At 32.8% G+C, this 27,682-nt stretch overlaps 1 protein-coding gene across 1 annotated transcript; it reads left to right on the top strand.

The window, feature by feature from the left end:
• The first annotated feature begins 76 nt into the window (after nt 1-76).
• Nucleotides 77-27,682, top strand: LOC127130254 (uncharacterized). The gene is made up of 4 exons (XM_051059299.1): nt 77-119; nt 209-523; nt 612-863; nt 27,362-27,682. The coding sequence occupies exons 2-4, from the start codon at nt 383-385 to the stop codon at nt 27,680-27,682; spliced, it is 714 nt and encodes a 237-aa protein (XP_050915256.1). The 5' UTR covers nt 77-119; nt 209-382.

The raw sequence follows: 27,682 nt of genomic DNA, 5'->3' as shown, positions 1-27,682 counted from the left end.
AGCTAGCCGAGGAGAAAAGTGACGCAACATCTCTTCTGGAGCACGTATTGTGGAAGGCTGCTCGGGTTGGGAAGGATGGGGCTGTCGTTGAAGCGGTTCAAAATGTTTATGACGAATGTGTAAGTATATGTAACATTATTTCTTTAATTATATCGAAAATTTTGTTAGACATATAATTCATTTTTAATCTCCTCTAATAATATTTCAGGAGACTTTATCCCAAACCTTACCTTCAACCGAGGTCCAGGATTGCAGGAGCGTACTTAGTCGAGTACTAAATGTTCCTGAGTATTCCGGTCGTGTGAGGGGTAAGGGTTTTGGTGTGACTCCGTCGTCATTTTATAAAAAACCAAAAACAAAAAATCCTACCAACAAAGAGGTGATGGAGACCTTGGCGGAGTTAAGGGCACAAGTACTCGAACTACAAAAGGAGAATGCAAGGTATAGAGAGGAAAGGTGCGGTTCCGAGGCAAAAGATACTAGTGACCGAGCTAGTATCAATTGTCAACCGAAATTTCCCGAGGTAATTATATATGTTATTATGAAATTAAAATAGCACTTTTTTACTTGACACATATACACGTTAACAATAACATTTATTATTGGTTTAGTGCATTACACCTTGTCAGCTGTATCTATCGTCACCAACTTATCGCATAGTTGGCAAGGGAAAAGTGCACAACACTTCGGGTGAATTACTTCACCATAATCCCCTCCCGGTGGGATATATGAAAGTTTCGGTTGACCTTGTATTAGATACGGACGCGCTTCTACCATTACCTGACGTTGTTTCAGAGACAACGTTGATGCGAGATGCAGTCGGATCCTTTGTTGGATGGCCGTCAGATCTAATTTTCCCAGATGCCGAGGTATATATGTTCTAAATGATTATGAATATTTAGTATTCACATTTCAATTCAGCTACAATTATGATATTTAATCAATCCTTATTACATGGTAATGTTAGACTCCTACAAGACCCACACATAAAGCTGATAAAGGGATTTCAAGACGCATCGAGTCGGTTGCATCTCAAAAAGAGGTACAAATATATATACCCATTGAATTATATACGCAACGATTCTGTTGCATCACAAAAAGTCATGATTTAATTTATATGAATTTTTAGGTTCCCGGTCGAAAGTTGAAAAGCGCTGGTAAGGATATTCCAACGACGTCCGGGACAAAATCTCAAATTATGATGCGTCTTGAGAAAATGGTGGAAGAGTCCGATATTATGCACGGCGCCATCCGTAGTGTAGATTTTGATGAAGGTGTTTTCGGAATTGCTCATTCCGAAATAATTGCAAAGGAGGACATGCAATAACTTTTTGAACACGAAGAATTGGGCATCGCTGTCATTCATACATACATATGGTACTCCGATCAATCTATTATTTACTTAGTTGAACAATTTATTTACACATTTCAATGAGTAGTCTAATGTTTATTATGTTTCTATTTAAGGTATATGTATGACACATTGATGCGGGGAACTGAATTGTGTAACCGATTCAATTTTATTGCTGCTTCCCGTATCAACACAACGTTAATAACGAAAAATCCAACATCCGTAAAGAATGAACTAGTCGATAGATTCATGGCGGCCGGCGATAATACTACACCCAGTTTGTATTTTTTACCGTTTAATTCTGGCAACGGGTTAGATTTTCTTTCTAATAATTTCATTCTAATCTATGTATATCTTTTACGTAGAAAATTTTCATGCATCTATATTTTTGTTTTATTTTACAGTGGTCACTGGGTGTTGGTTGCTATAGATCTTTCGAGACTAATGGTGTATTATCTCGATTCGTTATCGGGTGATTGGAGTAAATATCCGAGTATGAAGAAGATGGTTGACGCGTAAGTGAAATTCCCTAAATATTCGTGTGTATTTGTATATTTAATTATGTCTGTCAGATTGATCTCAATATACGTTTTTATTTTGTTAGGGCAATACTAAAATTTAGATCGAAAAAGAATTATCGTAATAGGAAGGACATTACCTGGGTCAGAGTTCAGGTATATATTAAGTATCTTATTTTTGCTTATAATAGTGTTTGTAAGAAATTAACTATATATATATATATATATATATATATATATATATATATATATATATATATATATATATATATATATAATATATATATATATATATATATATATATATATATATTGTTTGTTTGTTTTTCTGTGTAGTGTCCTTAGCAAAACAATTCGGTCGATTGCGGATTTTTTGTATTGAGATTTATGAGAGATATCATTGCGTTGAATCGTATAGACATCCCAAAAATGGTATGGAATAATAACTTAGGGTTTATTTTAATATTATCGGATATTTCATCTAATTTGTTACTAAATCATGAATATGTTTTATTCTCTTAATTGTAGTACTTTGACGAATACAAATCTTACTCAAGAGCTCATTTGAATGAAATGAAGGATGAATTGTGTCAATTCATTATTGATCAAAGAATCATATAGGTTGTATATTGTTGTACATATATGTATGGAATGTTGTTGTACATGCATGAATATATATTAATGTTGTATATATGGAGGATTAATGTTGTATATAAATGGATTTATGTTGTATATATCAATGGATTAATGGTGTATAACATTGGATTAAAGGATGAAATCAATATGAATTTTACACTTTTGCAGCATGCGAACAGGTTCCCAATTAAATACCCACTGTTTTTCAAACAAATTTTTTTAAAATAACTAACACTTTAGAGGGCGCTTTCTGTAGGAAGCGCCCTCTAAACACTTTACATTGACAACTTTAGAGGGCGCTTGTCCAGAAAGCGCCCTCTAAGGTGGCCCTTTATGGACCACTCCAGAAGACGCTTTTTTCTGAAAGTGCACTATAATGTGGCCCTTAAAGGGCCACTTTAGACAGCGCTTTCTCCAGGAAAACAAAGCGCTGTCTTTACCTATGCCAGCGCCACTTTAGAGGGCGCTTAAAAGCGCTGTTATAGGCCAAAATAAGCGCCCTCTTTTCTCTTATTTGGCGTAGTGAGTTTCTTTGAAAACTCAACCCTCAGTTTGTAATCGTCAACGTTATCGCGGAATGTTGCATAACCTTCCGAATCAACGACTTGTTGTTACCCATTGAATCTTAGGTTAAGATGTGTTAACTTCAGATTGGGTTGCTATCATTGTCGGAACCCTTATTCAAGGAGTTTTAATCCCATACCTTTCGAGGTAGTCTTTACTAAATCTCTGGCCAGTGGTTTAGTAAATGGATCAGTCAAATTATAGCTTGTTTGTATATATGTTAGTGAAATGATCCCATCCTTTATCATTTTTCTCACGAGAGAGTGTCTAAGACCTATGTGTCTAGACTTTCCGTTGTACACTTCACTAAACGCTCTAGCCAAGGTGGCTTGACTATCACAATGTATCAATACTTTTGAAACATTGTCTTTAGCTAACGGAACCTCCAATAAGAGGTCCCTCAACCATTCTGCTTCTTATCCAGCAGACGCAAGAGCCACAAACTCTGATTCCATGGTTGAGAGAGTAATGCATGTTTGTTTCTTGCTTTTCCAAGAAATCACACCTCCAGCTAATGTGAATATCCACCCAGTTGTAGATTTATAATCTCCAACACTTGATATCCAACTTGCGCCGGTATATCCTTCTAGTACGGCAGGAAACTTACCATAATGAAGGCCAAGATTTTTGGTCTTTAACAAATATCCGAAAATCCTAGTTATGGCCTTCCAATGTTCATCATTTGGATTGCTAGTAAATCTACTCATCTTACTAACTGCAAAAGTTATGTCAGGTCTGGTGCATTGCATTAAGTATATTAGACATCCAATTGCACTTGCATATTCTAGTTGTGCCACGGTTCTCCCATTGTTCTTTTGAAGTTTGACACTAGGATCGAATGGAGTGTTTACTTCCTTAAAGTTTAGGTGTTTGAACTTTTCCAACATTTTCTCAACATAATGTGTTTGACTAAGTTCACAACTCCCACTATTTCACTTTACTTTAATCCCCAAAAATGTGTCAAATAGTCCAAGATCATTCATCTTGAATATGAAAGTTTGAAACCTCTTTGTTTCTAAAATTCCATTCATCTTGTTGCTAATGATCAATCATATAATCAATATGAATACGAGTGAATATCACAGTATTCTCACACAACTTTGTGTACAAACACTTGTAACCAGAATTAGATGAATAATGTTTTTAGATAATCATGCATGATGATGTAAGAAGGTTTTTAGATGAAGTGAGAAATGAAATTATGAGCAATTTAAATTAGTATAATATAAATTTCAACGAGTACCTTAGTTATGTTCACTTGTCTCAAATCTTCACTTGAATTTCTATGTTCAACTTTCTTAATCAACTTCATCATTGATGTGCATGAACCTTTTCTCCTTTGATAATCTTTGTCTTCATCAAAATTGAACTAGATATAAGATTTATTCCTCACAATCTCCCCCCTTTTGATGATGACAAAATATTGTCTCCTCTTAAGTTGTGTGTCTCCCCTAATTAATTGGTGAATCTTACTATGACATTGTCAAACTTTTGATATCATTGTTTCGGTGCTTGTTTGAATTCATACAAGGATTTGACAAGCTTTCATACCTTTTATTCATAACCTTATGGTTGATTCATGTAAATCTCGTCATCGAGATCTCCATATTAAAATATCATTTTGACATCCATTTCATGAACTATAAAGTCATGCAAAGAAGCTAATGCAAACAATGCTCTAATTTTGTTGTGCTTGCTATTAGTGCATATGTATCAAATGATAAACACATTTTTTTATTTAAAATACCATTGGTCATTAATCTAGACTTGTAGGTGTTTAGTGTACCATCACAATATGATACTTCCTTCTAAATAAGATGAGTCCCTTGAAGTTGTTGATTCCTTCCTTTTAAGTCATAGGATCATCTTCCACTTGAAGAATAATAAGAATCCTATGAACAAAATTCTTACTATTTCCTTCCATTAGATAAAAGAAATAAATTGATTATCAATTTTGTTTGACCCTAGATCCTTAGCCTTTCAGACTCTCTTTCTTATTCTAATTTAGGATTATGTTTCAGCAATCCATGAAGAAATTTTGGTTTGTGTTTCAACAATATGTGGAGAACCCTCCTCACAAGGGTCTTCATTGTAGGAATATCAAATTCCTTATTCTTTGTGATAAGGTTCTCAAAATTTTCATATATTAGAATTCAATAGTCACATTAGACTTCAAATTCAAAAGTTTATATAAGTCATGATTCATCTTTGAATAATCTTTACATACCTTATTGAATCACAAATTATCCTTTATACAAATTAATTTTAAAAATAAACAAAGGAACATCCCGTATTTTTAAAAAATAATTTCATACCAACTTGAATTGTTATGCAACATACATATAATATACATATAATAAGTAGTATTTATATGTCACCAAAATAAGGCACCGTATGGCAATCGATATGCCGGAAGAAGACAACATAGAACCCGTTATATGTTTATATTGTAAAACCTTTTAAAACTATATATATAAATTTGTTTCCTTCAAAGGGCATAACATGTTTCTCTATTTCTTAAAGTAAAACAACATATTGTCATGCACTTCTATCATGGAACAAATTTACATATCATGAATTCCATATCCCATACTGGAATGAAAACTTTTCTATTATGTACAATACCAATGTGGAAATGTATATATTTCTTCCTATTATGTCCAAGACCCTTCAATTTCTATTCATATGGAAAATAGGTTATATAATCAAGTATAATATAATTGCGTAATCATGATTTATTCATGTATTATCAGATGCATATCATTCAACCATCAATATGTAATAATTTGTCCAACAAATGGAAAATCATGATACAGATATTGCTTTTCTATAAAAAAATCATGAAAACCATTAAATTAAGTAATATTATAGTTATTAAAGAAATCTAATTCAAAATCATATCAATTAGTTATTATCAAAAAATCACAATATCAATAATCTGACTCTGATCCTAATTGATAGAAAACTTTTATATTTAGATCTTGATATCATGATTTTCACGGTGCTCTAATTAATATGAAGAATAATAAAATCATATCACATTTCGTAGTACCGACTCTTCTTGTGTTCTTTCTTGAGTTTTTCTTTTTGATGCTTGAAATTGTAGCCTTGATAACCATTATTTGAAAGTACTATAAGATTGTTAGAAATTTCGAAAAGATTAAAGGAATCCAGGCTTGAATCGTGAATGCAACACTTTCCTTATAGTATTTCAAGCACTCTCGATTGTCTTAGAGTTCTGATGCAGGAATACCCAGGATAATTCAGCCTTATCGAGTTTGCGCAAGACCGGCGAAAACCCGAATGCAACGAAGAGCGTTTGGAATTATTTAGAGAATTTTCGGATTTTGTGTGTTGTATTCTGAATCCGGATTTATGCTTTTATAGGCCATGTTGATATTGTTTCACAAGGTAGGGACCCTTGGTAAAGCAATGTCCTTTTCCAATAATCATAATGGTTGACCTGCAGCATGTTTCACCAACAGTTGCATGGTTTCGCCTTTGCAACATCTCATGAAGAGTTACAATCTCCGAATTCAAAATTCAAAATTCAAAATTCAAAATTCAAAATTCAAAATTCATGAAGAGTTATCTCATGCATTTATTAGCATTAACTCACTTCCACCATTTGTCATTTTGGAACACAGTTGTATTTAATAAATTACAACAAAACATGTCAGCTACTCATAGTTTATTAAAACATACATACAAATGTAAACATAAAGATTACATTGAAATAAGAAAGCGGTAGTATTATAAAGAACATTACCTGTCCATATAATGTTGCATTAATGACACCTGTATGCATATGAGAAGTGTCATATATAAGATATCCATCTTTTTCAATCGGAATGTTTGCTTTCTCAATATGAGGATGAGAGTGTTTTTTACCATTATTTGGTGGAATTGTAAACTCTGACTGTAATATAATTGAATAAAAATAGTTAATAGTAATATATAATTTTTTTATTTAATAGAAATTAAACAAAAAATTTACAAAGTATTTTTTATTGATGTAAGAGTATTTTTTTTCTTTTTATTATTATTTCTTAAAAAAATATTAAATATATAATTAAATATTACAAATGGAAATTTGACGAAAATATGAAAGAAAAAAATAATTATTTACCTGGTAATCGTGAATTATTTGGGAACCATTATTTCTAACTCGATCAGTTGAATCAAGTATATAAAATCTAATAGGAATTTATTGTTGGTTCCAATCAACCCATGTTATTTTGTATCTTAGGGCAAGCTTTCTTGTAGGTGCTTCAAAATCCTTTTTTAATTTGCATTGTAAATTATCTTAGGACATGTATATGATAGGCCAACACATATGTAAACAGGTCAGTCTATAGTAAAATTTTCCAGGCTATAGGTCGACGCATCCGTACTACGGCTCGACAGGTATACTGCAGTATTAAAGCCTGTAGCTTCTATTTCATGTGTTGACTCCACAAGTCGACACATAGGAGGCACATGACATTGATAGGTCGACACATGACCTTCAACAGGTTGACCTATGCCCCGTACAGGTCGACACATGACTTCAACAAGTCGTCCTATACAATGATTTTTTTGTATATTTTCATATTTTCTCAAAGTTCATTACATTCCTTTTTGCTCTCATTAACCCATGAATATATATACTTTATACATGCATCATTCCCTAGTAGGGTTTATAGAGTGGGTAAAACCTACATGAATCCAGGATTTCAAAGCATCTCATCATCTTTAACTCAATCTATGCATACATATAACCAAACTACACATAATCATTTTTTATTGGGTGCCATCTAGATTAAGATTGATAACGTCCAATTAGGTTTGTTGTACCGAGAATATTGGGTTGAGATCTTTGAGGGATTCAAATCAGAAAACCAAGGTGGGGTTTTCCTTCAATATCTTTAGGGTTTGAAGGTTTTGGACAAGATTATGCAATTCGGATCCGATCGAGTGAAAGCCTTGGGACTAGGTGTGTCATGCAAGGGAGTAGAGTGAAATGGTGGTTCGTGTTGACAAATCTTGGGTTCAACAAGTGTGTGCTTGGGATTAATTCAGTCGGGTGAAAGCCTTGAGACAATGAGGTTATGAAAGGAAGTAGTAAAAATAGGTGAATTGATGGGCATTATTGGTTACAGGATCATGTGGTTGGGATTAATTCAGTCGGGTGAAAGCCTTGGGACAAGGAGTGCCTTGCAAGGTAGTAGCAACAACATGTGAATTGAAGCGGAATGGTTAGTTACTCGATCAAGATTGATCAAGGTTTTTTGTATACATACATTTGCAAAGTAAGATTTATTATAATAATATCTCAATTTGAATTTGAATTGAGGGAAGACGTATCCATAGTGAGGTAGTTTGGGGAAATGCCTAAACAAATCCTAAGAGTTTGGATAAAAGGGTTCTTATAGTGACGAAACTTAATTAGAATTTTTCCATGCAACAATTGCAGCCATCGTTGGTATCATTTTAGTTTTGATGATTTGTCAATTTATGTGTATGCATTATTTGATTTATCACATATATGTAATTTGTCAATTATGTGTGTATGCACTATTGTTTTAATGTATGTTTGTAATTCATTTGGAGTCATTTTTATTCGTTTGGTTCAGCTATAATTAGTATTGTAACTTTGAGAACCTCTCCATTCAATAATTCAGGAGTTGAATCCATGAAAATGTTTCTTTTTTTAGCCTACCAGTTTGAGTTATATCAATGTGTTAAGTACTGCTTGAATCACAAGTTAGAATTCTTGAATCAAGGCTATAGAGATGTTTGATTCAAATCATGCATATTGTGACTCGAATCATGAACTTATTTGAAAGTTGGGATTTTCCACTAACTTCTTTTGATTCGACTCATGAGATAGTAATTTGAATCTCATCTCTATTTGACTCAAATCATGGATTATACTTGATTTGAATCATGGCTTCGTTCTGATGCATGTTTTTCACAAGTATACGAACGCGTCTGAGTAATATAAAAGATTGTCGAATCCACATAGACCAAATGTCAATGTATCGTTATCTATTGTTATGGTGTTTATCTAAGGTAATCGAAACAGGGTTTTTAAGAGTGCACAATGAAAAAATAAAGTATTAAATTAAATTCAATTAATAAAGACATGTTCGAATGTAATTCACATAATCAATTAATAATCCAAGTACTTGCTAATAGAATTACTTATGGGCAGTGTTTCCTACTTTGAAAAGAACCAATTTAGCGGGAACTGTCGCTTTCGTGTATTCAAAACCGAGTTGTACTCCCTAATCAAACCCTCTTATTGTCACTTATAAAAAGGCGCGCATTGCGTTAGAGTAGTAAACCTATTTTTAAGAAATATAGTCTCTTGACTAAGTTGAAAAGTATTTTGACCTGGATTTCTTAACCAAAAGAGGTTCTCACGAACCAGACTCTAAACTTATAAACGCGTCCGAAAATAGTTTTAAAATCACTTTTCTTTTTAAGTTAAAAACTTCTAATGAACTAAACAAAGCGCTTTCGCTGTATTTGAAATAGTTAAAAACAACTAAGTTTAAACAGACGTCGGACGGCTTTCGATCTTACCCAACGGAAATTAAGTGCAGGAAAACTTTGGTTGAAAGTCAAAATAGCCCTTAAGTGTTTCTACGAACAATTGTACGGATTATCGGTTCAATTGCGATCCTTACATTCTAACCTTTATAGGTTTAGCCAGACATGGTAAAGTAAAAATGCATTTTGATTTTTATCATAAAAACGGATAAATAAAAGACTTTTAAAAAGAAAGTAATAAGTGCGAGTGCGGAAAATAAGTTAAAGTAGTGTGGATGCAGGAAAGTAAATTAAAGTAGTGCGGTGCAAGAAATAAAGGAAAGTAGTGCAGTGCGGGAAAATAAACAAAGTAAAGGCAGTGCGGGAAAGTAAACAAAGTAAAGGTAGTGCGCGAAAGTAAACAAAGTAAAGGCAGTGCGGGAAAATAAACAAAGTAAAGGCAGTGCGGGAAAATAAACAAAGTAAAGGCAGTGCGGGAAAATAAAGTAGACAAAGGTAAAACAATAAAACCTGCTCCAATCGGAGGGTCGAATAAAGTGCGAAACAGAAATGAAAATGGTGGCATGATTAAACTTCCTTCCAAAGTGCTCCAAACTCGATTACAGACTCAATTACACAGTGTGGCAACACTCCGATGTGAAGCGATTAACACTTTTACACAATACTGATATATGCCTAGTTGTAACTAAGTTTGGATGATTAAACAAATAAAATCAAGGTTCTATTTATAGTAAAGAAAAGAACATGGAGATTACAAGGATGCCCCTAAGTTTGAAAATGGGCGGGAACCATTTTGTTCTTGTGGCGCCCGCCATAACATCATGGCGCCCGCCACAGGAAGAAATTTGCAGCCCCAAGTGGGGATCGTGGGGGACGTGGCAGTTCAGGAGAAGTTGAAATTGGGACACGTCATGGCTGGACCCATGGCGCCAGCCACAGTGGGAGCCACAAGTGTAAACTGTTGATTTTTTGGCTTTTTAGCTCATTTTCGCTCCTTTTCTCGATCGGGACTCCGATTAGACTGGAAACCTGAAAACAAAGAAAAACATAGTAATAACATAACAGAATAACAATAAAACAACTAAAATGCATGCGAAATCGGAGTCGAAAATACGGTGAATTTCAGTGTCATCACGTTCCCTCACTTTCCATCTTTTGATTCAAGTCGTTGTTTCTTTGATTTGAATCATTACTTCATTATTTGATAAAATCTCATTGTTTTTTTAGTGTGTCTACCCTTTAGCACCAATTTCTCTCATCTCTTCTTTTTTTACTATGTTATATAGAGAAAGTGTCCAAAAACCCAAGTGTGTAGGGTGTGACATATGACGAGTGTGTGGTAATACAATCTCTTGTAACACCATTATGTGTTTTTGTAATAGAATATCAAACCAAGAGAGGTGAAATACTACTACAAATAATATATTTTATGACAAAATTTTCATCTCACTCAACAAAAAGTCGAGGTGTAAATCTTAGACGCTTCACATTTTAATTTTTTTTAAATACCATTTATTCTCTCAGTTGAGCTGGCAACCAAGGGGTAAAGTATTTAGAGGACACGCCTTCGAATCCCAACAGTTATATTTTAGCATCTTTTAGTTTTTAAAATTTTTTTATGACTTATTACATCGGATGAGCTGGAAATCGAGGGATAAAGTATTTAGAGGACACGCCTTCGAATCTCAGCAACTACATTTTAGTACCTTTTAATTTTTTTTAAAATTTATTATCACCTATTATCTCGGTTGAGCTGGAAACCGATGGGTAAATTATTTAGAGGACACACGTTCGAATTCCAGCAACTATATTTTATCACCTTTTAATTTTTTTTAAAATTTATTATCACCTATTATCTCGGTTGAGCTGGAAACCGAGGGGTAAAGTAGCGTATGTTATTATGACCCATTTGATGAAAAAATTAAGTAATGAATATTTGTCATCCATTTATAATGTAGAAATGGTCAAGACATTGTCAACTCATCAATCCACATGAAACATTAGTGATTTGTGTGAAACTCTCACTAGCCAATAAGAACATGAATGCCATAATTATCCATCTTAGATGCAAAGTGCTGAAATATAAACTTAACATAATAAAAACAATGATAGTGAAAGCAAGAGTAGAAAAATATTTTAAGATTAGTTTCTTAATATAATCTTTTATCTAGTAATTCCTTGTTAAAAATATTTAATGTTGGTTATGAAAGCATGAAAGTAACCTATTAAAGTTAGTTGTTGTTGAATCAAGTAAAATGTTTAATATTATTTTTGTTGTTGTTGTTGTCATTGTTGTTGTTATTGTTGTTGTTGAGATTTAATATTTAACAATTCTATTGATTTTGTTTATTTGTGGTTGTTTTGTTATTGAGATTTAATGTTTAAATAATCTAATGAGTTTGTCGTTGTTGTTGTTCTTCTTCTTCTTCTTCTTCTTCTTCTTGAGATTTAATGATTAAAGATTCTATTGATTTTGTTGTTGTTGTTGTTGTTGTTGTTGTTATTATTGTTGTTATTGTTGTTGTTGTTAATGTTTTTGTTGTTTTTGTTGTTTTTGTTGTTTTTGTTGTTTTTACTGTTGTTGAGATTTAGTATTTAAGGATTCTATTGATTTTGTTGTTGTTGTTGTTGATGATGGTGATGATGATGATGATGATGATGATGAGCAAGATTTAGATTTTTTCAACAAATTTGATGTTTTGCAGATTAATAAAAAATAGCTTAAACTAAAATTTTATAAACATGACTTTACTCTTATGGTATTATTTAAAATCGAGGTAAAACATAGCGCAATTTTGAAAATCCTAAAAAGGTTGTTCTTGGGGATCAAACCCATGACAAGTACGCTTTTTCCCCTTAGTGGAACTTTACCCGAGGGAAAAAGTGACGAGTTTTCATGTCGCTCTTCGTTACCTCACCTATAAAACCGAGGTAAGATCTTTTTTTCAACCAAGGTAAAATGAGTTTTTTTGTAGTAGTGAATTTATCGATAACAGGTTGAATTGATCAATCTCATAATATATTCACCAAGAACCTAGAAACCCAGTTTTTCCAAGAACCTAGTGAGTTCTTCATTTGCCAATACATATCTCCATGTTGATACCTTGTGATTGACCTCCTATAATGTGGATCTTGTGAGAATTAGTTGTGTGTGTGTGTGTGTGTGTGAGATTTTACATATACTATTCATCATCTTCAACCTTTGTCAAGAACCATTATAATGGATCTCTAACTCAAAAGATTAAGTGTGAGAGATATACTAAAGGTATATTAATGAATCTATTATTTTTCTTTGAAATTGTTTTTTTGAGTATCATGTGGAAAAATCGTTTCTTGGGCTTGGATTAGGGTTGTGTGTTGTTCATAAAGAGAGAAAAGTTTCTCTATACTCCATTGAAGAATTTGGTGAAACCATATGAAGGTTGTCGCAGAACAAATTTGGGAGTTATCCAATTATTCAAGGCTAATGGAAATCGCTCAAAAAAGTCGTCGTTAGATATGAGAAAAGGATGTTGCAGAAATGGAGCTAGGAGCAGGTTATTATGGATAACAAGATTATTGGATCGAGATCATTGAGAATCTTGAATGTAGTAGTTGAGTATCTGCATCAACAAAAGGAACTTCCATTTGATTTATGTGTAGGCTAATGTAGTGTGACTATTAGTGTTCAGATTGATGATAGTTCGTTATATCAAAATACGTGTACATTAACTTTTGAAATAGTGGAAAACATGATTATTTCCCAATGATTTTAAACCATTGAAGAATTGAGTAGGTACCTGCGATGACGATAGCACAATACCAATATATATCTCTATGTACTATTTTTTACCCTTATCTCTCTCTAATTTTCTATATTCGTTATGTAATTGTTACATCATAACATTGTTTGTATGTCATCTAGGTTAGAGCATGCTGATATTGGTTTATTGTGTAAGCATAGGTTTGTGTTGCATCAAACCTATTGAATCACCTTCAAGTCAATTATGATGAAAAGCATGTCTATGTTAGGATATTGAATTTCTTGGATCAAATAGCTTGAATTATCCTAATTTGTTTATGTCCTTCAAAGTATCATGAGTTTAGTGACACCATTGAAATATTTTGGTTAGAAATCATCTTGATGAGCTTTTATGCTTTCATATTATGTTGCTTTTGCTTCCGCCCACAAATCTCTAATTTTGTGTTAAAAAAAATTCGAAATTGTTTTTAAAGGGATTCAGTCTATTCAACCCTCCATCCCCTTCTAGATCTTTTCTTATTTATATCCTCAATCAATAAATATTGCAACATAAAAGTGTCATAAAAATGATTGAAAAATTAAATTGTATGCGCTGAGATTCGAAGCGTGTCACTGAGAGGAACAGTTCTCCATGTTTGAAAATTTTGATCGGGGTAAAATGCAATTTAATTTTGATTTTAAAATATATAAAAAATAAGAAATGTGTCTAATTTCCCTGCTATTGGAAAATCATAATGTGGTAAAATGTGTCTTGAAAGTAAAAAATACGTGTAAATGAATAAATTTTACCACAATGAACAATATGATTGAGTTGAAAGTACGTTACAAAATCTATATTTTGTAGTAGTGATAGGGTGACACATTTCATCTTATATGGCGATTATATAAGATTTAATGTGATCAAAATTCTATGATATCAGAGTCTTTCGATCAGATTATGGATCGTCTATCATTTATATTCATGTATAAAACCTAAAAGAATGTTGAATGTAAAAGGGTGTATTTGAAAGATCTAAGTATAATATTGCTAAAAAAATAAAGTTTAAATTTTTTTTATACATAATGACACATTCCCTTTATTGAGAATGAAAATTTTAATAAAAGATTAATTATTATGCACTGTCAGTCAGTTAAAATTTTTTACACTGTCAATGCATCACAATCATCCGTTTGTATTACTTTTTAAATGTTTAAAATAAAAGTTAAACCTTTTAAATATATCAATGATTGTGATTAACTGACAATATAAAAAATCTTTACATTATCACTATATATCAATTAAATTGTTTTAATAATAACAGCACAATAATTGTATTTTAAAAAAGCTTAAGCTAATATTAAAACCTTATTGATATTGAAAGATTTTAATATTTGTTATTTAATCGAGATTGTTTTATTTAATTAGAAGCAATATATACACTATACAGTTTAGTACTATAAAGGAAAATGAGTGGTTATGAATTTTTAGAGTGAAAAAGTTATTGCATGTTTGGATTCCACCGACGTGCTAACGTGGATTCCAACCAGAATCTCCTTTAGCACTGTCAATAGCTTGATACTACTACGTACTACGCATTGTGTCTTTAGTATAATTTGTTTTTTCTAAAAAGAAATAACTATAAAAATATTTTGAAAACAGGCATATATTATATGCCATTAAATATTTACAATATATATTTAATTTTGCAATTATTTTAAATTATATGATATTTAGTTTTATGATTTTTTTTATGTAGATGTTTACCAAAACTACACTATTCTTCATTATTGACTATAAAGACCTTTGTAAATGTTGGATGTTTTGCTTCTATTCTTTTAAGACAAAGGATGATCAAACATGATTTTATAATATATATTTAATATATTTTTTAGAGTGATGTAAATACACTACGCCAAAAATGACTTTTAACAGCGCATCTTAGACAGCGCTTTTAAAAGAAAGCGCTGTCTAAGGTTAAAATTAAAATACAACACGGAAAATGTTCCAAGAAAATAATGAAAGCGTTGTCTAAGGGGGGGTCTTAGACAGCGCTTTCTAAAAGCGTTGTCTAAGACCCCCCCTTAGACAGCGCTTTTAGAAAGCGCTTTTAAATATAGACCTTAGTCAGCGCTTTTGATAAAGCGCTGTCTAAAGTCTTTAAATTAAAAAAAAAATTAAAACCAAAAGCGCTGTCTAAGGGGGGGGGGGGGTTTAGAAAGCGCTTTTGAAAAGCGCTGTCTAAGGCATACCTTAGAAAGCGCTTTCCACAAAAGCGCTGTCTAAGGTCTAATTAAAATAAAATTTCAGACCACAAAAGCGCTTTCGTTCTCTGTTCTTTTGTTTTCCCTCTTCTTCACTCACGTCACAAACTTCCGCCATTTCCTCTTCCCCTCAATCTCCATCAGCCATAACCTTCTTCTCAACTCACACAACATCACGCAGACACTCCAAAACACGACATCCCCATATCACCCTATTTTCCTTCAACTTCCGAAAACCCTATTTTCCGCCTTCGAGGGTCCCTCCGCCGTCACCCAAACAATCGACCGCCGCACTCGCCTCTCACCTCCGAACCTCCGCCGTCACCCAAACAATACGGTACGTTCTGCTCTAATGCTCTTCCTCTTCTTCCATCTTTTGAAGTTGAATACGGTACGTTCTGCTCTAATGCTAACATAATGCTAACTTGTTAGATGTTAGTCAATATGGTTAAATAATTAGCTTGGCTTAGAATAGAGTTAGTTTAGTTATGCTTATGATGTTATCACAGTCGATTTCCATTGTCAATTACAATAAGAAAAATTAATGAACTCAGTGGGATTTCTGTCATAGAATGAAGTTAGAATGTTGGAGTGTTCTTGGATTTGTCAATGATGCTAACTGAGCTATTGTGTTAGTTAGCTAGCTTACTAGTTATGCAATGCCACAACGCCTGCTTGTTTGACTTTGGCTTGAACCGAAATGTTGGTGTTAAAAATGTGCTTGTTTGATTATAATGCCATGAGTTCAAATAACTTGGATTGTTACTGCAACAGTTTCTTTCTTTTATACTTGTTGCACTTGTATGTTTTGCCTATGTTAATTGCTCTGCTTGAATGGACCCGTTGTTGTTTATTATAGCCTTGTATGTGTGCAATTAGATCCATGGATGAACGTATGTGTATGGGTTGGTGTTAGCATATGGCTGCCCTGTTTGAATCTACACTCAATGCTTGTGGTTTGTCCATTGCCCTGTTGCAATCTTGATCAAATTTTTACTATCCACCACAACTGCCATTGTTAAGATGATTAATAGGGTTGTTACTGTAGGAAATGATTGTTAGCAATGCATTCATGCCCCCTTTTGAAATGGTGTTAATGGATTGCACGTGAATTGATGTATGCTGGTTGAAAAATATGTATTGCTTGGTCTTGTTATGTAAATTTGGTCTGCAACTGTCATAGAAGTAAAAGTATGTTATGTTAATGTGCACGAAGTTTGCCATGTAATGCTATGTACTAATGCTTTGGTGTACATGTTTCTTCATTGAAATTTATAATTATGATAATTATGGTTAACTGTTTGTTGAAAATGCTATGCTAATCGGTTAGTTGCTGGTGTTACAAATGCAATGTTTAATGATAGTTGGTGATTTGGGAGTTGTTAGTTTGTGTATGTATGTATATTGAATTGTGTATGTATATGTGTATGCAATTTGATTTTCTTTATACTTGCTTGGTATGCATGATGAATTTTGAAATGCATTGCATGTTGGGGCTGTCATGACTAGGCTTGGATTTAGATGTTCAATATTGTTCAAACTTCATGTTTCCTTAGTGATTATACTTGAAGATTGAATAGGTAGTTTTTTTTTCTTTTTAACTGTGAAAGTGTTGTTCATCTCACTTTCATTCTAAAGGAACAAGATTTCTCCCATAAAATGATTGAACGAACTCTAATATAGTTATAGGTATACTTATAGGTATATTGTAATAGAAAAAGTTTGATTCTTGTAATATAAAAAATGAAAGTGATGAGGTAATTAAAGTTGGTATATTGGCGTATCGGATACGTATTGAAGTTTATATTAACATTGGTTATGTATAGGTTTTTGAAGTTTAAAATGAATTGAACTTTATAATTGTTAGGATATTCAAAGATACTACCTTAGTTATGTATTTTCGTCTGGATTAATTGTTTACTTTAATAAGTAGGAAAACCATGGATAAAACATGGATCTGTGCCGATCGAATGACCAAAGAGTACGAGAGTGGGGTTGCGGAATTCGTTAAGTATGTTGTTCAACACGCTGAAAACCCCAGACGAATGCATTGTCCTTGCTTGCGTCGTTGTTATATTGGTAAGGTTGACGCACATGGATTGAAATCGCATTTGCTGAGGCATGGAATTGATCAAAGTTATCAGTGTTGGATATTTCATGGTGAGAAAATTAACGAGAATGTTGAATCGAGTGGAAAAAGTAATACGACCTATGCTTCATACGACAAAGACACGGAAACATACGATTGTGATCGAGTTGAAGAGATTGTAGAAGCACTGGAAGAAGATCTTCATGATTGTCCTGAAATGTTTGAGAGGATGGTAAGCGATGCAGAGAAACCGTTGTACAAAGGTTGCACTAAATTCTCAAGACTTTCTGCGGTATTAAAGTTGTACAACTTAAAGGCGGGCAATGGATGGTCGGATAAAAGTTTCACAGAGTTGTTGGCCCTTATGAGAGAAATGCTACCGGATGATAATGTTCTTCCTAATCGAACCTATGAGGCAAAAAAAATGTTGTGCTCTATTGGCATGAGCTATGATAAGATACATGCTTGTCCTAACGATTGCATTTTGTTTCGTAACGAATATGCAATGTTAACTGAGTGCCCTAAATGCGGTTTGTCTCGATATAAGAAAAGATTATCTCCCGCAAAAGTCTTATGGTATTTTCCGATAATTCCGAGATTTAGGTGCATGTTTCGTAGTGAAACCGATGCAAGACATCTTACTTGGCATGCAGATGAAAGAATTATTGATGGAATGTATCGGCATCTGGCTGATTCACCACAGTGGAGGTAGGGATTTTCGGCTTTGATTACGACCAAATGATTGGTAATGAAGACTTCAGGCAAGTTTTTGGTCATGAAGAAATCGGCGTCAACGTTGTCAATACATATATTAGGTAAATCCGGTCTACTTTGTTTTATTAATTAAACAACTTATGTTAATGATGTTTACTTTATGTTAATCCGGTTTACTTTATGTTTCAAAAGAGGTGTTAATGATGTTTTTATATTAGGTTTTTGTATGACAAATTGATGCGCCCCAATGGTTTGGACGAGTCATTCGGATTCTTAGCACCCGCGACCGTCAACTTAGGTTTAATCTTAAATAGACCGGATACCGTGACGGAGTACGTTCTTCGGATCCTCATGGACAATAAAGATGCGGAGAAGTTGTTTTTTATACCGTTTAATACCGGGTTAGCATTTCATTCTAAATTCATCTATTATAATTATTTTCCAAGTTACCATCTAACATTTGCCTAATCATTACAGTGGACATTGGTTGTTGCTCGCAATCAATCCTATCCGAGAAATTGTGTATTATCTTGACTCGTTAGGAAATGATTGGACAACATACCCGGATATGAAGGTCCTAATTGACACGTAAGTGAGAATGTTCAAAAATTTTCTTAGTTTATGTGAATTGTTCTAATTGCTTCATTTTTATTTTATTAGCGTCCTACAAGCTTTTCGGGCCCAACGAGATATCCAAACCTCAAGGAGGGGCGCCAACTCCATTACATGGATTAAAGTGGCGGTATATTTTTAATTACCACATTTTTTATTATATTAGTGATGACACTTGATAAAACTTAGGATTTATAATCCATATTTTTTTTTTCATATGTAGTGTCCTCAACAACGTAATCAAATAGATTGCGGGTATTTCATGTTGAGGTTTATGCGAGATACTCTTGCTTTAGGCCGATTAATGATTCCCACCGATGTATGTATTTCTAACTTATGAGTTATTTTTATATTTACACATATCTCATATAATTAAATAGTTGGAATTAATTCAAAATATGTTATATTATTATGTAGTACTTTGAGGAATTCAAGTGTGCATTTTATACAAAGGATCAAGTGGACGAAATCAAAGAGGAGTGGTGTCAATTCATGATAGAGCTCAATGTTTTTTCATAAATTTGTGTAATTAATGTGTACATTTGTAGTATATGTAATGACTTGTAAATGTGTACATAAATTTGTATATATTTTGATACATTTAAGGCAAAATTGGTTTGAATTGGTATATATATATATTTGTTAGCCAAAAATTGATAGAAAAAAGGCCAAAATGGCATGTATAAAATGTGATAATTGTCTGTCAAAATCTGGTTGAAAACAGGTAGAAATTCTGGTTTATAAACCTGGAAAAAATGTGGTTTAAAACAAAAGCTTCAAAAAATTTCGTATACCTTAGACAGCGCTTCTGTAAAAAGCGCTGTCTAAAGGGGGGATTAGAAAGCGCTTTAGGCAAAAGCGCTGTCTAAGGGGGGGGGGGGGGCTTAGACAGCGCTTTCTGAAAAGCGCTGTCTAAGGTATACCTAAAAAAATTAAAATAGGAGGGTCTTAGAAAGCGCTTTAGGCAAAAGCGCTGTCTAAGGGGGGGGGGGGGGGGGGGGGCTTAGACAGCGCTTTTTGAAAAACGCTGTCTAAGGTATACCTAAAAAAATTAAAATAGGAGGGTCTTAGAAAGCGCTTTTGGCCAAAGCGCTGTCTAAGGGGGGGGGGGCTTAGACAGCGCTTTTAAGATTTAAAAAAGCGCTGTCTAAACCTTTAGCAGCGGAGGTTTAGACAGCGCTTTAAAGCGCTGTCTAAGGCTAAAAAAAGCGCTGTCTAAGGTCTTGTTTGTTGTAGTGATAATATTTTATTGGTTTGATATAAATGATATTTATAACTTTTGATTTAAATAACATTTAGCTTTGTAATATATATATATATATATATATATATATATATATATATATATATATATATATATATATATATATATAATATAGGTAAAAAAAGGGGTATGTATATATGAAATAATATTTAAAAAAATTATTTCACCATAGTTGAATCAGAGGACCGTGGTGACAGATAACACACCAAATATAATATATCATACAATTGATGAGAATCGAACGCATGACCTTTAACTATTTAACAACGGTAAATTAGAATTATCGTGGTGATAAATAACGTGTTATCTAGTATATCACAACGGTTACACACGAACTTACAACCACATCCTACTTTACCACAAATGAACACGCAAAGGGGTATGTATATATGAAATAATATTTAAAAAAATTATTTCACCACAGTTGAATCAGAGGACCGTGGTGATAGATAACACACCAAATATAATATATCATACAACTGATGAGAATCGAACGCATGACCTTTAACTATTTATCAACGGTAAATTAGAATTGTTGTGGTGATAAATAACGTGTTATCTAGTATATCACAACGGTTACACGCCCGTGATGATAAATAACGAACTTACAACCACATCCTACTTTACCATAAATGATCACGCATGATGGTATGCCTTTTACAACCGTGGTGAAAGAGGTTTTCTATAATAGTGGCTGATTTTCGATTGGCAGTTGGTTTTGAACAAGCTGCCTTTGAGGGTGGAGCTTGTGAATCATTACATTATTGTAGGAGCTCATAACACTGTATGTCTCCTCTCTTTTATGGAGGATGAAAGCTTGGATCATATCTTCTTACTTTGTCTTATTTCGAATCACATTTGGGTTGAAGTGTGTAGTTGGATAGGCGCGATGGTGCAGCCATTTTCTGGCTCAATAACAACTTGCTTTTTGGATTTTATTAAAGCTTCAGGGACTACTGTTAGTAGAAAAATGTTATGATTTTTTTGGTTTGGCTACTTCTTGAGTGATTTGATCTCGTAGAAATGTCATTGTTTTCAAGAGAATTATTTTTAACAAGATAGATATTTTATATATGATTAAGTTTATTTCATGGGAGTAGTTCCTGATCTCTAATCTCTATGACTATTCTTACTCGTGGGTAGAGTGACATGTCAACCCGACTTCTATTTTTTGTGATTAGTTTTTACTGTTCTGTTGTTGGTTTTTTAAGAGTTTGTGTGCCTTTTATTAATCACAATTTGCTTATAAAAATAATAATTTCATATTGACCTAATAAAAAAGTATTTCAATCGGTATTGTCAAAAAAAAATAAAGTGTATTTCAGTTGAGTAAATGATCAAAACCAAATTTTAATCTAAATTTAAAGACGGTGATAAAATCATGGAATATTAACAACATATATGCAATTTCAGTCTCTTGATTTTGATTTCTTAACCGATACGTTTAGTATTTGGGAATTGTGGTATAAAAGATTCTATAATAATAATTTAATGGTGAGACCCACCAAGAAATGACTTGTATAAAAGCAAACAGTGGTGGCAGGTCAGCACGTGGAGCTTGCATCTCTATGTATTTGGGATTTCTATCGAATGTATACATTTTACTTCTTAAGAACAAACAATATAGAGAATAAACGAGAAGAACTTCTCTATATTATGACAGCCTTACAAAAATGTTAATTTTAAAGGTTGGTCAAGTGTCTACATAGAAAGTAACACTCAAAATTGCTTTCTAATGTATTATTATGATACGTGACTTGTTTTTTTTATACACATAGTATATTTTTTATACACATAATATATTCAAATAAGTATGATTTACATTTATATTTATACGTTCGAATTACAAATTATTTATAAATTGAGAAAAATAGAAAAAAAAAAGAAAAGCAACTGAGAGAAGTATTATTGGAATAAAATTTTAACTTTTACAAATATATGTTATATCTTTTATACTAAATCATATTATTAATTAATTTTTAGTTAATAATCACGTCAATAACCATATACATAATTCATAGTAATCAAATATTGAATTAGCAATAATCACATGTTGAATTAGTAGTAATCACATTCTGAACTAGCAATAATCACATGTTGAACTAGAAATAACCACATACTAAACTAGTAATAACCATATGTTGAAGTAGCATTAACCACGTGCATAAGTAGCTTTTAACTTCTAAAAACTAAATTACATATCTAATACCCTTCTTAATTCAGATTTCTTAAGTTCCTCATTCCTATTAATATTAATCCTTTGAGGTCTTCAAGTCTGGCTTGCTTCAAGATTTTGTTAGAATGTAATCACTCTTGCAATACTCAATCTTCAATCTTTCTTTACCAACTTGATTTCTTAAAGAATGATATCTCATTTCTATGTATTTTTTCCTACCATGACTCATAAGGTGGTTTGCCAAATCAATTGTTGACTAATTATCCACTAGCAATTTGATTTGCTCGCATTCAACTCTTCAAGCAACATCTCCAACCAAAGTGTTTAACATGTAGCATATGAGACTGCAACACACTCTTTCTCACATGAAGACAAAGCCACAATTTTTTTGCTTATTTGAACTCTATGATATTGGTGTTGATCGAAGCATGAACAAGTAGTTTGTTGTGCCCTTTTTATCTTCTTGGTCACCACTTCAATCTGAATCAGAATAGTCAAGGACCTTGTCTTCCATTCTTGCATTTCGTTGATATGGAATGAGTATTCCATGGTATGTTTTACCTCTAATGTAACTTAGGAACTTTGTGCTGCAAGTAAATGACATGGCATTGGTTTCTCAATGAATCTACTAACCAATCCCACACAATGAAAAATATCATGCCGACCTTGTCTTACAAAGATACCTCAATGATTTAATGATTTGCTTGTACAATGTGCTATCAATAAGTTTTTCTTATGATTCCTTCTTTAGTTTGATGTTGGTCTCCATAGGTGTAATCACATGGTTGCAATTGCTCATCTTAAACCTCTTCAAGATGTCTTCACTATATTTCTTCTGATGCAGGAAAGCTCCGTGCTAGGTGTTCATAATTTCCATTCCTATGAAGTATGCCAAATTTCCTAAGTCTGACATTTCAAACTCATTCTCCAAGTTTGCTTTGAAATTTGACAATTCCACTTCATTAGAACTTGTGACCAATAGATCATATACATAAATACATATGATGACTTGGTATTTCTTGAGCTTTCATACATACACCATGTTTTGATGTGAATTTGTTGAAACCTAGCTTGATTAAGAAGCTACCAATCATCTTGTTCCAAGATCTAGGTGTTTTCTTTAAGCCATACAATACTTTCTTGAGTTTGTAAACCATCGTCTATTGCCATTTTACTTTAAAACATGGTGGTTGCTTCACATAAAATTCTTCCTCTCGAGGTCCATTGAGGAATGCAGACTTCATATCAAGTTGGTCCATCTTCCAACCTTTGTAAGTTATTATGGCTATAACTAGCCTTAATGTCTCAAGTCTAGCAACTAGTGCATAAACTTCATTTGAAATTTATTCCAGGTATTTGAATAAATCCTTTTACCACTAACTTTGCTTTATACTTGTAAAATTTCACCATTTGTATTCAACTTTAGCTTGTAAACCCACCTTATATCTATTATTTTCTTGCCATAGTGCTTAACTAGTTCTTATGTGTGTTTTTTCTCAATGGCTTTGAGCTTATCAACCATATAATCTTTCCAATTCTCATCATGCAAGGATTGTATATGATAAACTGGTTTTGACTCGACCATCATAGCTTCTATAATCAATTCACCACTACCTCTAATAACTTTAGCTAGAAATCTTGCATAGTCATTCAACTTGACTAGCTGAATTATAGTTCAACGTGACCAACACATGGCTTCAAACATGGCCAAGATTCATAAGGTGTTTTTTTATTTGACTTCTTTGTTGGACATCTATTGATCATGTACAAAGCAGTTGAAGTGGCCTCACCCAATAAATGCTTAGGCATTTGCTTTGCCTTAAGCATGCTTCTTTCCATATTCAAAATGCTTATGTTCTTCCTCTCAACAATACCATTATGCTGATGTATGTATGGTGTTATCACTTCATGATCAATCTATTCTTTCTCACAAAACTAAGCAAACTCATATGAGGTATACTCACTATCACCAGCAGTTCTCAACCTCTTAATGGTGCAACCAACTTTCTTTTCAACTAGTAGCTTGAATCTCTTGAAATTGCTAAAAACTTCACTTTTCTTTTCCAACAAGTAAATCCACATGTGTCTAATGAATTTATCTATGAAGATTAAGAAACAATAATTACCTTCTAGCGACTTCACTTCAAAGGGAACACACACATATAAGTGTATAATTTCCAACTTCTGATGTGACTTCATTGGCAAGTCATGCTTGAATGGATTTCTTGACTACTTGGAAATGCATTATTCTTCATATAGATGATTTGGCACTTTGATATTAGGAAGTTTATACACCATCTTCTTCATGTGCGTCATGCCAAGACTTCTAAAGTTGAGATGATCATACCTCTGATGTGAAATCTAATTTTGATCTCTATTCGTGGTGATGCAAGACATTGATGATCTACCATGTTGATCATGATCTTGAATGTCCCGTTGGTTGATAGAGATGCCTTCAAAATTAGCTTAGACCTTTCATCAAACACCTTGATCCCTCTTTATTATAACCTCATTTTATAGTCTTTATCAAGCAATTGACCTAAACTGATGAAGTTGCTTGTCGTAGAAGGAACATACAAGATATCGCAAATGATTGCTTCTGATCTATTATTTGTATTCACATGAATGTTTCCCATTCCTTATGATGTAAAAATGTTATTATCATCAAATATGATGGATCTCTTTATTGATTCATCAAGTTTGATAACCCAGTTTTTGTTGCATGTCATGTGATTGCTGCAAATTGTATCAAGGTACCACACATTTGCTTTGTCTTTAGCCAAATGTATTGCAGCCATCAAAATGACCTCTTATGCACTACCACCAGAATGTGCAAACTGAGACACACCCTTGTCACCTCCATTGGACTCTTTGTTGAAGTATCAATCTAGATCATAATAACCAAACTTCTGACAACAATAATATTGAACCCCATTCATCTTAACCTTCTTCTTGAATTTCTAATTATGAACTACACATTTCTTATTAGTTCCACACTAACTTCTTGAAATTTTGCTTTCATCAACACTTTCATTCCACTTATTCTCCCACCTTTATTTTCCTTTATTAATCTTTGAATAATCCTCTTTCATTTTCTTGAAGAACTTGGATTACAAAGCGTGTTCAGAAACCTTTTTTGAATTCCTCTATTTCAGCCTCAAATCATGAGCTTCAAAAGATGTTTGTAATTCTTCAAGCTTCACTTCAGATAAATCTTTTGATTCTTTAATGGCCACGACAATGTGATAAAACTTCGCAGGTAAAGCTCTTAATACCTTCTCCATTTTTTAAAACCCACGGATCTTTTCTCCACACAATTTCATCTGTTTGTCAAAGCCACCAATTTTGAAAAGAACTCAACAATGGCTTCACCATCATTCATCTACATATTCTCATATTGTTTCCTCAAAGATTTTAGCTTCACTCTCTTTAATTTCTCATCTCCCGCATACAACTTCTAGAGAGAATTATAAGCCTCCTTAACCATTTCTTGCTCAATAATCTTCTCAAAGATATTCGAATCCATACACTAATGGATCAAGAACATGCATTTCCCATCTTTATTGCTCAATTCACAATGAGCAACTCTTTATGCATCAATAGCATTTTCATCCAATGTTATGAATCCATTATTCACGATTTCAAGAACATCTTGAAAGCTGAATATGATCTTTATTTATGCACACCATCTATCATAATGTTCACCCTTGAACACATGTATATTAGTTGGGAATTGGTTGGAGGTTGTGCTTCCAATTTCCATGGATGGAGATTGAGGATCGAACCAGTGCGCTGGTACCAATTTGTTGGATAACTTGAATTACAAGTTATTCACAAATTCATGAAAATATAAAAGAATAAAGAGCAATTGAGATAGAGATATTATTGGAATTGAATTTTAATTTTTACAAACATGTGTTATATCCTTTATATAAGATCATACTACTAACTAACTAAATTCTAGTTAGTAACAATAACCACATGTTGAACCAGCAATAGCCACATATTGAACTACCAATAACCACATGTTGAAGTAGCATTAACCACATACATTAGTAGCTTCTAACTTATGAAAACTGAATTACATATCTAATATATGAAAATAGTGTACAGATAGACTTGGTAATCATGGTCATGCGATTTTGAATTTTTAATTATTGAATTCATTACATCTTTTCATTAGGTAGAAGTTCTTCAATGATTAGTTTGGTTTTCCGGATTTCAAATGTGCATGACTTCGACTTTAGGTAGGTTTGTCAGACAAACATGCGGGTAGGTATGACGTCTCAATTTTTGATTGAATTTGATAACTTTTCATTATTTTTGTTTGTTACTCTCCTGAGTCAGGTTTACCCGCCAATTGTAGATATATTTTTAATTTTTTTATATAATGTATATTTTTTATTTAACAAAAAGTGCATATTCCAAACTTGAAAAATGTAATTATTAAAATTTGTTAAAATTTTTATAGGAATAAAAAAACAAATAACATGGAGATATTTTAGAGCATATTTTGTAGTGATGATTTTCTATTTGATCATTAGTGTTTTTAATATAGGTTAATTAATAGACATAAACATAAGGTCACTCTTATATAGAGAGACAGAGAGAATGATGAGAATTTTAAGATATAAGTCATAAATGCTATACTTTCATAATAATAAGTTAGTGTATTTAATTAATAATATTGATAAGGTTACAATAAATGGAATACTTATACAATGTAAAATTTGGAGGAGGAGGAACAAATAATGGGAGAGAATATCTCGGAAAAGATCATGCATAATCAATTGAGAGAGAACATATTATGCAAGAATATAAAAATGAAGATTATAAATGGGCCTACTAGGAAAAGTACATAATTTCCATACAGAGTCGTATCAAAAAAAGCTAATGATAAAAAAAAGTAATTCTCAGGTACCACATGATAACATTAAAGGACAACAAGAGAATACTTATATGTCAGTTGCTGGGAAACTTACGGAATTCCATGATATAAATAATATGGCCCCATTCATTGCTAGTCATTTACAACATTCTACTTATGCTCCTAACAACGAAACACACAGGACAAGGGATAAGGTCATAACTCCAAAAGCTATTAATCTACTTAATAATGATGGTTCACAAATTAAGGAAATGGGCTCAATTCAAGAAAATTATAACAAGGATCATAATGAGGTTTTTAATGTCCCTATACCCCCTGATGCAAACTTGAAACATGCAAACTTCAAATAA

Source organism: Lathyrus oleraceus, chromosome 3, assembly GCF_024323335.1.
Source record: "Lathyrus oleraceus cultivar Zhongwan6 chromosome 3, CAAS_Psat_ZW6_1.0, whole genome shotgun sequence".
Taxonomy (NCBI): Eukaryota; Viridiplantae; Streptophyta; class Magnoliopsida; order Fabales; family Fabaceae; genus Lathyrus; species Lathyrus oleraceus.
The sequence above is the reverse complement of the archived record's forward strand: the minus strand, read 5'-3'. Positions and strand labels throughout refer to the sequence as shown.